At 39.7% G+C, this 14,521-nt stretch overlaps 1 protein-coding gene across 1 annotated transcript in view; it reads right to left on the minus strand.

The window, feature by feature from the left end:
* The window catches only part of LOC127451111 (glutamate receptor ionotropic, NMDA 2C-like), a 118,972-nt gene that overhangs the window by 40,754 nt on the left and 63,697 nt on the right, over window positions 1-14,521 (minus strand). The window contains exon 6 of the mRNA XM_051715542.1: window positions 6,099-6,310. Within this exon, the coding sequence (XP_051571502.1) occupies window positions 6,099-6,310 (212 nt within the window). The remainder of the gene's footprint in view (window positions 1-6,098; window positions 6,311-14,521) is intronic.

Consider the following 14,521-nt stretch of genomic DNA (forward strand, 5'->3'; position numbering starts at 1 on the left):
TTTACCACAGAGATTTTCCATTGGACAGCAAGTGGCAATGTAACAGCACCAAAATTGTTAATTGTACATAATTAAATAAAAATGTCAATAAAATCTGTCCGCAAAGCTATGATAACAGACACATCCATCTCTCTCTTTGTTTGAGGACTCAGTTTAAAAAGAAATAAGGCTGGGCATAGAAATGCATCAATTCTTCAACTACAAACTCTTCAGACATGTTTAGCAAGTTCTGTTCTCTGATTTGTGTGCTGCTGTGTTGTTTTCTTTTGTCACTATCGCTGTGGTGGACCTGTTTTTAGATAAACAAAACAAGTTTTTGCTTGAACGCCCCAATGTCATGAGGGTGCTGCATGAACTGTTGCTCTCGTGCCCTATCATGAATGTGCACAGGAGATCAATGGTCAGTGAACATTTTCACTAATAATACATTCGATTTTGGTTTGTTTCTCACCAAACCTTATTGTATACTTTCATAACAATCATGAGTCTCATGGAATAATTTATTAGACTTCTGAATTATACTTTTGTGTCCTTTTGAAGCTTGAAGAGGTGGTCACCATAAACTTCCATTGTATGGCTTCACTGAGCACAAAATGTTTCCAAATTTCTCCCTTTGTGTTAAGAAAAAGAAAGAAAGTTATAACAACACAGAGGTGAGTAAACAATGACTGAATTTTCATTTTTGGGTGAACTATACCTTTAACATACTCACATAGAGCATTTTTTTGGGCCTTGATGGGGTCATGACATGCCTTTTTTAAAATTATTTTAATATGTTCCTTGACTTATCCACAGTTTTCCTGAGCAATCACCGGGTGGTGCCATGATGATTCTAATTGCTTGTTTTCTGTTTCTGGTCTCGAGATGCAATGCAAAACTAACTGAAACAAGCAAATCAGATAGAGAACAACAACCATTTAAGTGTTATTTGGAGTAAAAATTAATTTCAGTCTCAACTTGTGCAGTTGTTGTCTGTCACAACAACTTAAAGTAGTTAATGATATCAACGTAACTAACTTAGGACTATCGCTTCATGTCATCTACATATATATTTGTAAAACATGATCATTTTCCTCTCTCATTCTGACCTTCTCTTAGAAACGCTTATGTGACAAATTTGTTAACTCTCTGCAAGGAGGAAGTGGGAGGCGGTGAGATCCAACTCAAAAGGGTCTTTATTTTCATACACTTTTCAGTGCTTCACATAACTCAAATAATGCTTTTCAGCATAACAAGAAATGATGATCACACATCAACACACTGCTGTGTGCAACTCTCTCTCCTCCTCTCCACTGGCATCTGGCTCACACTTTAAATCGTCTCCAACTCTCACTACAATAACAAACAGCTGTTAGAGGCAATCATTGACAGGTGATGATCCTCACCGTTCTCATCTCCCAATCTCGCTCTCCATTCACAAACCGGCATTCGACCACACCACCACCGTCACATACCCCCCCATTTCTGGAGAGGAAGTCCGCAACAGCCCGGACTTTGGATCACCTTGAACTTAAATGGCTGAAGAGCCAGATACCAACGGGTGATCCGCGTGTTGGTATCCTTCATGCGATGGAGCCATTGGAGCAGGGCATGGTTCGAACAGAGGGTGAAAGCCCAACCCAGGAGATAGTACCGAAGGGTGAGGACCGCCCATTTGATGGCCAGACACTCATTCTGAATGGTGCTGTACCTCGCCTCTCTCGCCGAAAGTTTCTAGCTACTGTACAGCACCGGGCACTCCTCCCCCTCGACCACCAGGGACAACACTGGCTCTGTCCGATGCATTGGTCTGTAAAACAAAAGGGAGAGAAAAATCAGGAGAATGTAACAATGGCCCACCACAAAGTGCAGCTTTCACCTACATAAAAGCCTGTTGGCACGGCTCCGTCCACTGGACCGGGTCTGGGGCTCTCTTTCTAGTGAGACCAGTCAGCGGGCTGGTGGTGTCCAAATAATTAGGCACAAACCATCTATATTAGCCAGACAGCCCCAGGAACTGTCTAACCTCCTTTTTGGTCTTGGGTCTCTTATCAGTTTGGGGATGTACCTGCCCGTGGCCCAAGTGGAACCCCAGATACCGTACTTCCACCCATCGCAATGAACTCAGAACTGCCCTCAGATGCTGCATATTCCGCTGCCAGTCATTACTATATATAATAATGTCATCCAGATAGGCAGCGGCATAAACAGAGTGCGGTCTGATGACTCTGTCCATAAGGCGCTGAAATGTAGCCAGGGGTCCGAACAAACCGAACAGAAGGGTCATGAATTGGTGTAAGCCAAATGGTGTGGAAAATGCCTTTTTTTCACAGGACATGGGAGTTAAAGGGATCTGCCAATATCCCTTTGTCAAATCCAGTGTTGAATAAAAGCGAGCCATGCCTAACCGATTGAGCAGTTCATCAATATGAGGCACTGGGTACACATCAAATTTAGACACCGCATTGACTTTTCTATAATCCACAAAGAACCGGACCGAACCGTCACTCTTCTGAACAAGCACCACCGGGCTGGCCCAGTCACTTTGGGATTCTTCTATTACCCCCATATCTAGCATGGCCTTTAATTCTTCCCGAACCACTATTTTTTTGTGCTTGGGTAATTGGTAGGGATGACTGAGTACCACTACCCCAGGGGTTGTTTCGATATGGTGCTCTATGAGATTCGTATGACCGGGAAGAAGCGAGAACATGTCTGAGAATTCTCCTTGCAACCTGGCAACCTCCGTGACTTGTGACGATGAGAGGTAATCTCCGCAGGTGACCGGGGTGACTCTATTGGTGGCTTTTAAGTTCACCTCCGGTCCGAGCTCCTCCCTCTCTGGAACCACAGTCGCCAAAGACACGGGGACCGCCTCCCACCACAGTTTTATGAGGTTGAGGTGGTAAATCTGATGTGCTCCGCCTCTATCCGTTCGTTTCACCTCATAATAAATTTCCCCACCTCGCCGTGAAACCTCAAAGGGTCCTTGCCACTTGGCGAGTAATTTAGAGCTCGATGTGGGGAGCAATACAAGGACTTTATCTCCCAGTGTAAATTCCCGTAGCAGAGTACCCCTATTATACAGCCAGCTTTGACGTTCTTGAGCCTGGAGCAAATTCTCCTGTGTTAATTGCCCCAGTGTGTTTAGTTTTGCTCTCAGGTCAAGAATGTATTGAATTTAGTTTTTGTTGTTCAAAGGTCCCTCCTCCCAATTTTCCCATAGGACATCGAGCATGCCACGTGGTCGATGCCTGTACAATAATTAAAATGGGGAGAACCCCGTGGAGGCTTACGGGACCTCTTGTACTGCAAATAATGGGCTCGAGCCACTTGTCCCAATTTTAAGTCTCTTCATGGAAGAACTTACGAATCATATTCTTTAGTGTTTGATTAAATCGTTCGACCAAGCCATCAATTTGGAGGTGTTAAACGCTGGTCAGAATTGATTTAATCTCCTATGATTTGTACAGTTCGCATAGTGTACGTAACATAAACACCATGCCCTGATCAGTGAGGATTTCTTTCGGAATCCCCATTCAGGAAATTATTGTGAAGAGTGCCTCTGCAACACAACAATGGAGGTTTGATTACAACCTAAATCTACCAAGTCTTGATATGTACCCCCTTAATACTCACAGGTATGCGGTACGTTCCAGCTTGATCAGGGGCGGCTTGCAGCACGTCTGGGACCCGAATCAATGTCCCCACCTTCATCATCGGTCAGTGGTCCTGGAAATGCCCGGGCTTCTCGCAGCTCCAGCAACCCGGCCCAGACTTCCCGCCCGTGCCGACAGTGGCAGATTCACCAACCTGAGAGTGAGAGCCAAGAGGGATAGGGTAAACTGGCGGGTTGTGCAGTCCCCGAAGCCAGGGAGCCGGTTTGGGAGGGGGAATTCCCCGTTTCTGGAGAGGAGGAACAGGACGGAAGGAAGGGGAGGGAAGCGAAGTAGGGGAGACAGGGGAGAGAGAGAGAGAAAGAGAAAGGATCCCGGGGCTCGCCGGCTCCCGAATAGACTTCCATATGGTCCTCTGCCAGCTGGATGGCCGTGTGGAGCGACACCGGGTGGTAGCACTGGACCCACTCTGCTGTTACTCTCAGAAGTCGAGCAATAAACTGCTCCAGTACCACCAGATCAATCACATTCCTGACGTTGTGTTGCTCAGCCAGCAACCACCTCTGGCAGGTGTCCCGGAGCTGCTGGGTGAAGGCAAACGGGCGGATATGCTCAGCGAGGGTCAGCACAAGGAAGTGTTGGTGCTGTTGCACTGGGGTCCGGCCAACCCATTGCAGGATGCCTTAAGTCTGCATACACCAGGAGGTTCTCCGCTGGTAACTGCTGCGCCGTGAGTTGGGCCTCCATGGACAGTAGTGGAACCAAGCGGACCGCCCACTGGGTGTTTGGCCAACAGCATGCCCCCGCCATCCACTCAAAGAGCTCCAGGAAGGCCTCCGGATCGTCTTGGGGACTCATCTTGACAAGCGGCACCTGAGGCGGGGTGGTCGCGGGGTCCAGGGTCTCAACGGCAGCCCCCTGCTGGGGTAGCAAGCTCCGGAGCACCTGCCGTCCTCTGCTTGGGCCTGGAGGAGTGCGATGAACCACTGCTCCTGCTCTGCACGTAGCTCGAGGAGGGCCTGATGCTGGGACTGGTGGATGCTGGCGAGGATCTTGAACCCTCCCTCCAGAATTGAGGCTTCCATGGCGGCGTTCGTCCTCCTTAAATCCTGGGTTTCGGCACCACTGTGACAGATCAGTTCTTAATGTGGAAAGGAGGAAGTGGGAGCCGGGTGAACAATCCACGTAGGACATTTAATAAACACATTTTAGTGTATAACAAAACAGGGTGCTTTTCAGCACCACATAAAAACATGCACTGCTCAACCAGCTATGTATAAACATAAAGACACACACACAGAAACAGGCTTCGTGCATTTCTCTCTCGAACTGTGGCTCCGGCTCCCCTTTATCCATCTCCCGGCTGATTGCGATCATTCTCCCCCAGCTGTCTGAGCTCTCTGCTCTTAACTGACCTGCTCTCTCTACTTGCCATCTCACTTCTCACTGCTACTGGGCAGGCTACGGAAGTCGTAAGATAAAGTAGGCGTTGATGTGTTGTTGTGGAGGTGGTCGGATGCAAATGTTTACCACGGTGTGACAGCACAATGTGGAGGAAGTAGAGAACAAGTCATTTTGGCAGCTTGGTTTCAACAAAGGAAGGAAGTTTTGAGTTCTGAAACTTATATGTCAAAAGATCAAGGAAAATTGTATTCTTCATGTCATGACCCCTTTAAAGTTAACATAATACTACCCAAGTATACCATTCTATTTTCCTTTTTGATGGAATTGGCATTCAGCATATTTAGTCTTTTCAGCATTATTTTCCCTTTCAGTAGATTCTGCTACTTCTGTCTAATATTGTTATATCTAATATATTAATACCAAAATCTGGCATCTCACAATAACTGGAACAGCTGGCCAATCACTAGAATTGCATCAAATAGAAATGCAACAATACAATTACACAGTCCTTCATTCTGTTCAGTAATATGCTAAAAGCTTAAAACACTTCAATTCTCATAAGACTAATGTCAGGGTTCAGGTCTCTTTAATTATCCACTGATAAAATGCTCTGGCAGTGTTGGTCATCAGTATGTGCTGCTCTCTGGTTAGCTGTTAATGACCATGATAATGCTTCCCAAAGGGTTCCGCGTTATTCCATCATTGTTGGCAAGATGAAAGTATAAATGAAATTGTCTTGCGTCATGTGCCTTTTGTTGTCCCCTTGAGCAAGTCACATGACCACCAGCTATTTCAGATGTGGTATAGCATTTGTTTAGTAGATACTGTCTTAATAATAATAAAAATGACCTACAGAACCCATACAACATGGACAATCCTATTGGAGCAATCTTAAGGGTCTTTCTCAAGGGTACAACAGTGGTAGTTTATGAGACAATATTCTGGGGTTTGAACGTACAATCTTTTGTTTACAAAGCCATATCTTTAACTACTAGGCTACACTAACCAAAGATCATTGACATAACATTATGTTTAAGAAGATCCAAAACTAGCTGTACTATCAAGTCATGTCAAGTATCAGGAAAAACAAAAACTTACGTTTCTGTCTTGTTAGATTGGCGTCTACAGGGGACAGTGTTGCTGAGGCAGGTGCCAGTAACAGGATCCACAGCCTCTACAATAACAAAAGGCCTTTCCTCCAATGTAGCGACTGTCAAGTGACGATTATCAGACACCGGCTCTAGGTAGGTCCCGTAACGCGGCCAGACTGGATACCTCATATGCAGTATACCAGACTCATAACTTCCCACCTGTTGAAAAGAGAGAGATTTTAAACTGTTAAAGATTGTAACACATAATTCAAAATAAGCTTAAGGCTCTGAGGTGTTACAGCAAAAAATATGCATTGTCCTAGTGTTGGGATCACAGTGACATCAGCTTTATATTTTTTGCTTATTGCTGATATATAATCTCATGGCCAAGAATGTGCACAGTCCCGAGCCCTTCACTTGCGACTACATACAGTATATACTGTATAATGGGTTGTTATTTAATTTCCTCTTAATAATGACGTAGCAAGCAAATTAATAAACAAGCTTAAAACATTGTTAGTTTTGTGAAAAATAAAAACAATATAAAAACGTTTTATTCAACTTAATCAGAGAAAACAAGATTGCATTTAAATGACTTCAAGCAGTTGTGATTTTCTGACTAAGCACTTTCTGCTGCTTGCCCTTTATTAGTGGGGATTTTTGTGTAATTATATTCATTAGATTTTATGGTGCTTAGCAATATAGACAAATTGTAATATATTGGCTAGCGCATGCCATCAATAGACATAACCACATAGCGAAACTAATTACTGTTTGTTATTTAGCATACGATTGTCCACACTTTTTTATCCAGTGCAAAATCTGTCAGGGGCGAATTCACTAAACAGTTGTGGAACTTTAGTGTGCAGTATTACAGTGCAAAATCCTGGGTCTTATTCACATACCATCCATTATCATAGTACTAGTTATCAGCGTAGGTTATATACAGTCCTTGTTACAGTTATTATAGTGTTGATTAACATAGTGGTTGTTATTATAGAGCTAGTTATCCTTGTGTCAGTTACAATGTTGGCTATCATAGTACTAGTTATTATAGTGTTGGTTATCAGTTACAATATGATAGTGTAGGTTATCATAATGCTAGTTATTATAGTGACAGTTATCATAGTGTTGGTTATTTTAGATACAGTTATGATAGTGTAGGTTATCATAATGCTAATTATCATAGTGCTAGTTATTATAGTGTTGGTTATTATAGAGTCATTATAGTTCTAGTTATTGTAGTACTAGTTATCACTGTTGGTTATCATAGTGTTGGTGCAAGTTATTGTAGTGTTGGTCATCATACTGTATTATAGTAGTTATCCTAGTGGCAGTTATCATAATGTTGGTTATCATAGAACTAGTTATTAAAGTGTTAGTTCTTCTATAGTGTCAGTTACTATAGGTCTAGTTATCATAGCACATATCATCAGTGTTGGTTATTCAAGTGACAGTTATCATAGTGTTGGTTATTATAATGCTATTTATCATAGTATTGGTTATCATAGTGCTAATTATCATAGTACTAGGTATTTTAATGTTGGTTATCATAGAACTAGTTATTATAGCGGTGGTCATCAGAGTGTTGGTTATTCTAGTCAGTTACCATAGGTCTAGTTATCATAGAACTTGTTATCAGTGTTGGTTATCATAGTGCTAGTTATCCAAGTGACAGTTATCATAGTGTTAGTTATTATAATGCTAGTTATCATATAATTATCATAGTACTAGGTATTATAATGTTGTTATCATAGAACTAGTTATTATAGCGTTGGTCATCAGAATGTTGGTTATTCTAGTCAGTTACCATAGGTCTAGTTATCATGGTACTTGTTATCAGTGTTGGTTATCATAGTGCTAGTTATCCAAGTGACAGTTATCATAGTGTTGGTTATAATAATGCTAGTTATCACAGTGTTGGTTATTCTAGTGCTAGTTATCCTAGTGTCAGTTATCACAATGCTAGTTATCATAGTACTTGTTATCATTGTTAGTTATCATAGTGCTAGTTATCATAGTACTAGTTATTATAGTGTTGGTCATCAGAGTGTTGGTTATTTTAGAGACAGTTATGATAATGTTGGTTATCATTATGATAGTTATCATAGTACTAGTTATTATAGTGTTGGTCATCATAGTGCTAGTTATCCTAGTGTCAGTTATCATAATGCTAGTTATCACAGTACTAATTTTTATAGTGTTGGTCATCATAGTGCTACAGTAGTTATCCTAGTGTCAGTTATCATAATGTTGGTTTCATTGCACTAGTTATAATACAACTTGTTATTAAAGTGTTGGTTATTCTAGTGACATTTATCATAGTGTTGTTTATTATAATGCTAGTTATCATAGTGTTGGTTATCATAGTACCAGTTATCGTAGAACTAGTTGGTTATCAGAGTAAATTATCATATTTATAGTTATCATAGCACTATAGTTATCATAGTGTTGGTTATCCTAGTGCTAGTTATCATATCACTAGTTATTATAGTATTGGTTATCGTAGTGCTAATTATCATAGTGTCAATTGTTATAATACTAGTTATCATCGCGCCAGCTGTCAGAGTGTCAGTTATCATACAGTTGGTTTTCAAAGTTTTATGAGTTTATTTTATTTAATAGTGAGTTTCTGAGTTTTCATAGCAACATGAAGCAACACAAAAAAAGTGAATAATCGATACAAAAATTGTGCAACTATGTGCATGATTTTCTGATAGGGCAGATTTTTTTTCTTACCCTGAAAAATAACCTATCTTTCAAAAATTCTGAGGGATGCAATGAAAATAAATAGTCTTGAGGTGTTAGCTGCTCTTTACAGCTTTACTATAGATCACAGTGCAGCACCTAAAGCAAGGCAAACCTTTGGCACTTCTTTCTTCATAATGTTCTTCTCTCACACTTGAGGTCATCTCACCAGCCTTCTGAAAGAAGGTGTCATCGGAAGATGACTCTAGCTAAGCCATAAAGAAAGAATTATCACCAGCTTTCACCCTCACAGTGTTTGAAAAGTACAATCTACTGATTAACCTGCCTAATAAATGACCTGCCTAGTAAATTACATCTGCAGCTCAATAGGCCTGGAGTGGCACAGCACTTTTTCAGACCAGCGGTGAGATAGATGTGCAAAATAGATATAGTGTTGTATATCACCCCACCTGAGGCAGGGTACATTGGACTTTGCCCTGAGAGACAGACAGTCAATGAGAATCAAGAAAGTTGCGCGTACACGACAGAGAGCTGCCGGCTCTAGACAATCCATTTCATCAAAGGAAGTTCATAATGCCAGCTGTCTTCATGTACCAAGCACTCTTTGAGAAAGCATGCAAAGGATGAAAGAAGGTTCATTCTTTGAAGAAAGTGACATAGCGTTCTTTGTTTATCAGACTCAAAGAAAATAGATTTAAAAAGCAAGAGTGAGTGTAAAATAAGGGAAAAATAAACGTTAAACCCAGTGAATGTGAGTTGTGTTTTGTTACTTGTGTGTAAATCAGTCTGGGTGCCTGACAGGGAAAGTGAGATTTGTAACTGGTTCTAGATTGAATACCACTGTCTTAATGGTTTCCCAGACAGAAAGAGAATGAGAAATACAGGGATAGTGAGATTGTAAAACTTGATGTAAGACACCAGTGACAGTCCATAGGAAAGAAAAAGAACAAATATCTCTTTAGCCTCTCAATTGTTTCTCCTAGACCGCAGTTAGCTTAAACTGGATTAAATGGAGTTCAAATGGTGACTTTTGCTTGAGTAAGTTCAAACAGTTCTCATCAAATTCTCTTAAAGGCAAATTATCTTACCTACACTATCCACAATTAGGTGTTTCATCAACTTTGGACACTTGTCTCATATTTCAGCTGAAGCATGCTCTTCACCGGCACTTTTGTCGACTTGGTAAAGAAGTACACTAACTTTTTAAACTTTGGGCAAAATTGTTTGGTGTGGTAGAAATTACGGCACAAGAGAGTAGTAAAAATTCCCTACTCTGTATCAATGTCTAATTGTACTACAGAGCCCCTTAGAAGACAGGGCGGGAATTTTTTTTCTGAAATAGTTTTGCGTGCCTTCGCAGTAAGTTTTGCATTAACTCGCAATAGTTTGCGTTCCCTCACAATATGTTTTTTGTTCCCTCGCAAATAAGTTTTGCGTGCCCTCGCAATAGTTTTGCATTCCCTCGCAATAAATTTACCATGGTTTTACTAAAATAACCATATTTTAACCTTAATATTCGTAGTAAAACCATAGTAATAATACAGAAAAACGAAAACTATGGTAATAAAAATTATAATTTTGTGGTTATTAGGATTTTTCTACAAATACCATGGTATTTGTAGTAAAACAACAGTAACCACGAGATAAACCATGGTCAATCTATAGTAAAATACAGTATCCTTTATCTAAATAGTAACCATGGATTCCAAAAAACATGCTTACTTAATTTACTTTTCATAGTAAATTCAATATTACTATAGTAAAACCATGGTTTCTGCAACAACAAAAAAGAAAAGCAAAAAACTTGGTTAGACTACAACAGTCATGGCTACTACAATATTACAACATTATAGAGAAAACACAATTTCCATCAAAAACTATGGTTACTATAGTCTACAATATTACTAAAGTAAAACCATAGTTAAAATATGGTATTTGTCTAGTAAAACCATAATAACCACAACATTATGATTTTTATTACCATAGTTTTCGTTTTTGTGTATAATTACTATGGTTTTACTATGAATGTCAAGGTTAAAATATGGTTATTTTAGTAAATCCATGTTATATTTATTGCAAGGTAATGCAAAACTATTGCGAGGGTGTGCTAAACTTATTGTGAGGGAATGCAAACTATTGCGAGGGCACGCAAACGATTGCAGGGAATGCAAAACTGATTGCAAGAGAATGCAAACTATAGTGAAGGAACACAAAACGTTTTGCGAGGGAACGCAAACTATTGCGAGAGCACACAAAACTTATTGTGAAAGAATGCTAACTATTGCGAGGGAATGCAAAACTTATTGTGAGGGAACGCAAACTTTTGGGAGGGAACGCAAAACTTATTGCGAGGGAATGTAAACTATTGCAAGAGAATGCAAACTTATTGAGGGAATGCAAAACTTATTGCAAAGGAATGCAAACTATAGGGAGGGAATGCAAACTATTGCGAGGGCATGCAAACTATAGCGAGGGAATGCAAAATTTATTGTAAGAGAACACAAAACTAATTGCGAGGGAACGCAAACTATAGCAAGGGAAAGGAAAACTTTTTACGAGGGAACAAAAAGTATTGCGAGGGAACGAAAACTATTGTGAGGAAACACAAACTGTAGCGAGGGAATGCAACACTTATTGTGAGGGAACGCAAACTATTGTGAGGGAATGCAAACATTTTTGCGAGGGAACACAAAACTTATTGCGAGGGCACGCAAAACTTATTGCAAGAGAACACAAACTTTGCGAGAGAACCCAAAACTTATTGCGAGGGAACTCAAACTATTGCGAGAGCACGCAAAACTTATTGCAAGAGAATGCAAACTATTGCGAGGGAACGCAAACATTTTTGTGAGGGAATGCAAAACTTATTGCGAGGGAACGCAAACTATTGCGAGGGAATGCAAAACTTATTGCAAGAGAACACAAACTTAGCAAGGGAATGCAAAACTTATTGCGAGTTAACTCAAAACTTATTGCGAGGGAACTCAAACTATTGCAAGGCAACGCAAAACTTTTTGCGAGGGAACGCAAAACTTATTGCGAGGGAACGCAAACTACTGCGAGGCAATGCAAAACTTTTTGCGAGGGAACACAAATTTAGCGAGGGAATGCAAAACTTATTGCGAGGGAACTCAAACTATTGCGAGGGAATGCAAAACTTTTTGCAAGGAAATGCAAAACTTATTGTGAGGGAACACAAAATATAGGGAGGGCACACAAAACTAATTGCGAGGGCAAGCAAAACTTACTGCAAGAGAACACAAACTTATCAAGGTCAATCAAAACATATTGCAAGAGAATGCAAAACATATTGCGAGGGAACGCAAACTATTGAGAGGGCACGCAAAACTAATTACGAGGGAACACAAACTATTGCAAGGGCACGCAAACTATTGCGAGGGAACGCAAAAATGATTGCAAGGGCGCACAAAACTATTTCAGAAAAAAAATTCCCGCCCTGTCCTCCAAGGGGCTCCAAGGGGTACGAATCACTGTGGAAAGTGACAGAATTGTCATGATATTCTGCCTTTTAAATAGCAAAACTCATTTGATTACACCAGTGCGTAAGTGTTCTGCACAGTTTAAGGACTGTGTTGATTTTGTCACCCTCAGTTCAAATCCAAATGGTCAACATCTCATTTGGAGCTTTGTTCTATTTTTCATGGCTTCCTCTTTCTTGGCTATCTATTGCATCAGTCTCTGCTCCTGATATAACTTTACTCTGCCTGGAGCAGAAAGCATGACCTCTGCCAGGGTGTTTAGGCAAAATGCCATACCCAATATGAACCTAGTCCTAGGCCTTAAGAAGATATCAATAGCGAGTAATTACTTAAAGATTGTTGGAGGCAGTTTTTGAGGAAATTAAAACAATCTGTTTGGCCTCTTTCCTGTTGGCAATGTAAACAGTGTTGGCATTGTGTGGAAGTATTTGCAATATCATTTTGTACACATTTGCATGAGGGTGATTTGTCAATTAGGGGCACGTTTGGCTATACTTGAAAAATGAAACTTTTTAAAACTATGTTTTATCTGGAATGACCTGGAATAAAGAAGTGATCAAGGCCTTGTGTAGGGAACAAAGGGGCTAAAGTCCCATCAGGGTAAAAGGCACTTTAAATGTATTTTCTCACAAAACACCAAATAGCAACAAAAACTACCACAGCACTTTCCTAAACACCTGTTTGTCACTACACATGGCAAAATGTTCCTTATGCATGCAATGTCCAAATTTTGAGGCAATTTGATCTAATATTTATTAACTTGTTTATATCTAATTTAATAACAGTGTTGCAAATTATTGTAGCTAATGAGAATCCCTGAAATTATCATATTTAATTTTGAGACAAAATACTTATTTGTCATTTTCAATTTTAAGGTCATTAAAACAAAAGTTTCTTAAAAAAAAGGTCCAAATAGTGAAAGGATATTATTTGGGGAAAAAAGCCCATCCTTTTGCAGAGGCTAAAGGCCCCTTTAAAACACACTGTTTTTCTTAAGTATGGCGAATAGATTTGTTGAAGAATGTTTAAAGTGGGCTCACATTGACTGATCTAATCACAATGGTGCTTAACTTGTAAATAGAACACTTGAAATGATATAAAATGCCAAATGTGTTTGGAATTAACAGGAAATTGTGTGGCCTTTTCTGAAGAGGTTATTTTGAATAAGTATTATCTTAATTTGTAACTCAAAAAGGCATCTTGCTGTCTCAAAAGTATTTGCATAACTTGACAAATTTTCCCCTAATAACTATTGCCCCTATATTTACATTACATGTGGGGGCCTTTTACCCCAAGTGTGCATGGGGTAAAATGCCCCCCCGCCACCTTTTTTGTAAAAAAATACATTTTAATCAAAACAACCTTTTGTTTATATACAGTATCTTTTCAAACAAATTATGTTGCTCCACCAATATAATAAAAGAAAATAAATCAAACATGATACACTTTGCGACCAGAAGAAAAGGACATTTACCTTAAGGTACAGTATTTCTTTAAACCGATGACATTGTTTCAGTTTTGGAGAAAATGTTAGATAAGCCTTGTATTACTAACCCAACAAGTTAACAAGCAACCTGTTTGGTAATGACACATAATAAATCTACTTTTAGATGATGCAAGGACTTTAAAATGAATGCCTTTCTGATATTTAAACTCTTATTCTGATACCCTATTAGAGATGTGTGCCCCTGTCACTCATTTCCATGACAATCAAAATACAATAGAAACTTTTTAGAAGAAACTCAATTGTTCTCTAAAATGCTTTAAATGCTTGGCATGATGGTAATGACAGTAGTATTGGGGACAGTGTTTTTTTGTTATAAAAAAACTGAAGTGATTTTTGGAAAAAAATACTTGATATGATGATGTGTACTCGTTTTACATTTGTGTTGCCTGTTATCGCTGGTGTATGAATTGGTGCCAAACACTGCTTGTGCAATGATTCAGGTTGACCACTATAAAAACATAGGCATCTGAGGATGTTTGGTCATAAAACCAGAAGATGTCATCCAGCTCTGATAAAAAAAAACATCAAGGTATAATAGAGAGTTTCCTCTGCCGATTTCCAATTTCAGAAAATGTACATAAAAAAAAAGAATATTTCTGAACATAAATTTGAAACGAGTGCTGCCACTTTTCACCCTAATAACACTAAGGTGTGTGTGCTATTTATCAATGACATTCTGACTGGCCTGAAGGCAATCAAAACTGCAAAAATGCA

The sequence above is a fragment of the Myxocyprinus asiaticus genome, chromosome 14, assembly GCF_019703515.2.
Source record: "Myxocyprinus asiaticus isolate MX2 ecotype Aquarium Trade chromosome 14, UBuf_Myxa_2, whole genome shotgun sequence".
Taxonomy (NCBI): Eukaryota; Metazoa; Chordata; class Actinopteri; order Cypriniformes; family Catostomidae; genus Myxocyprinus; species Myxocyprinus asiaticus.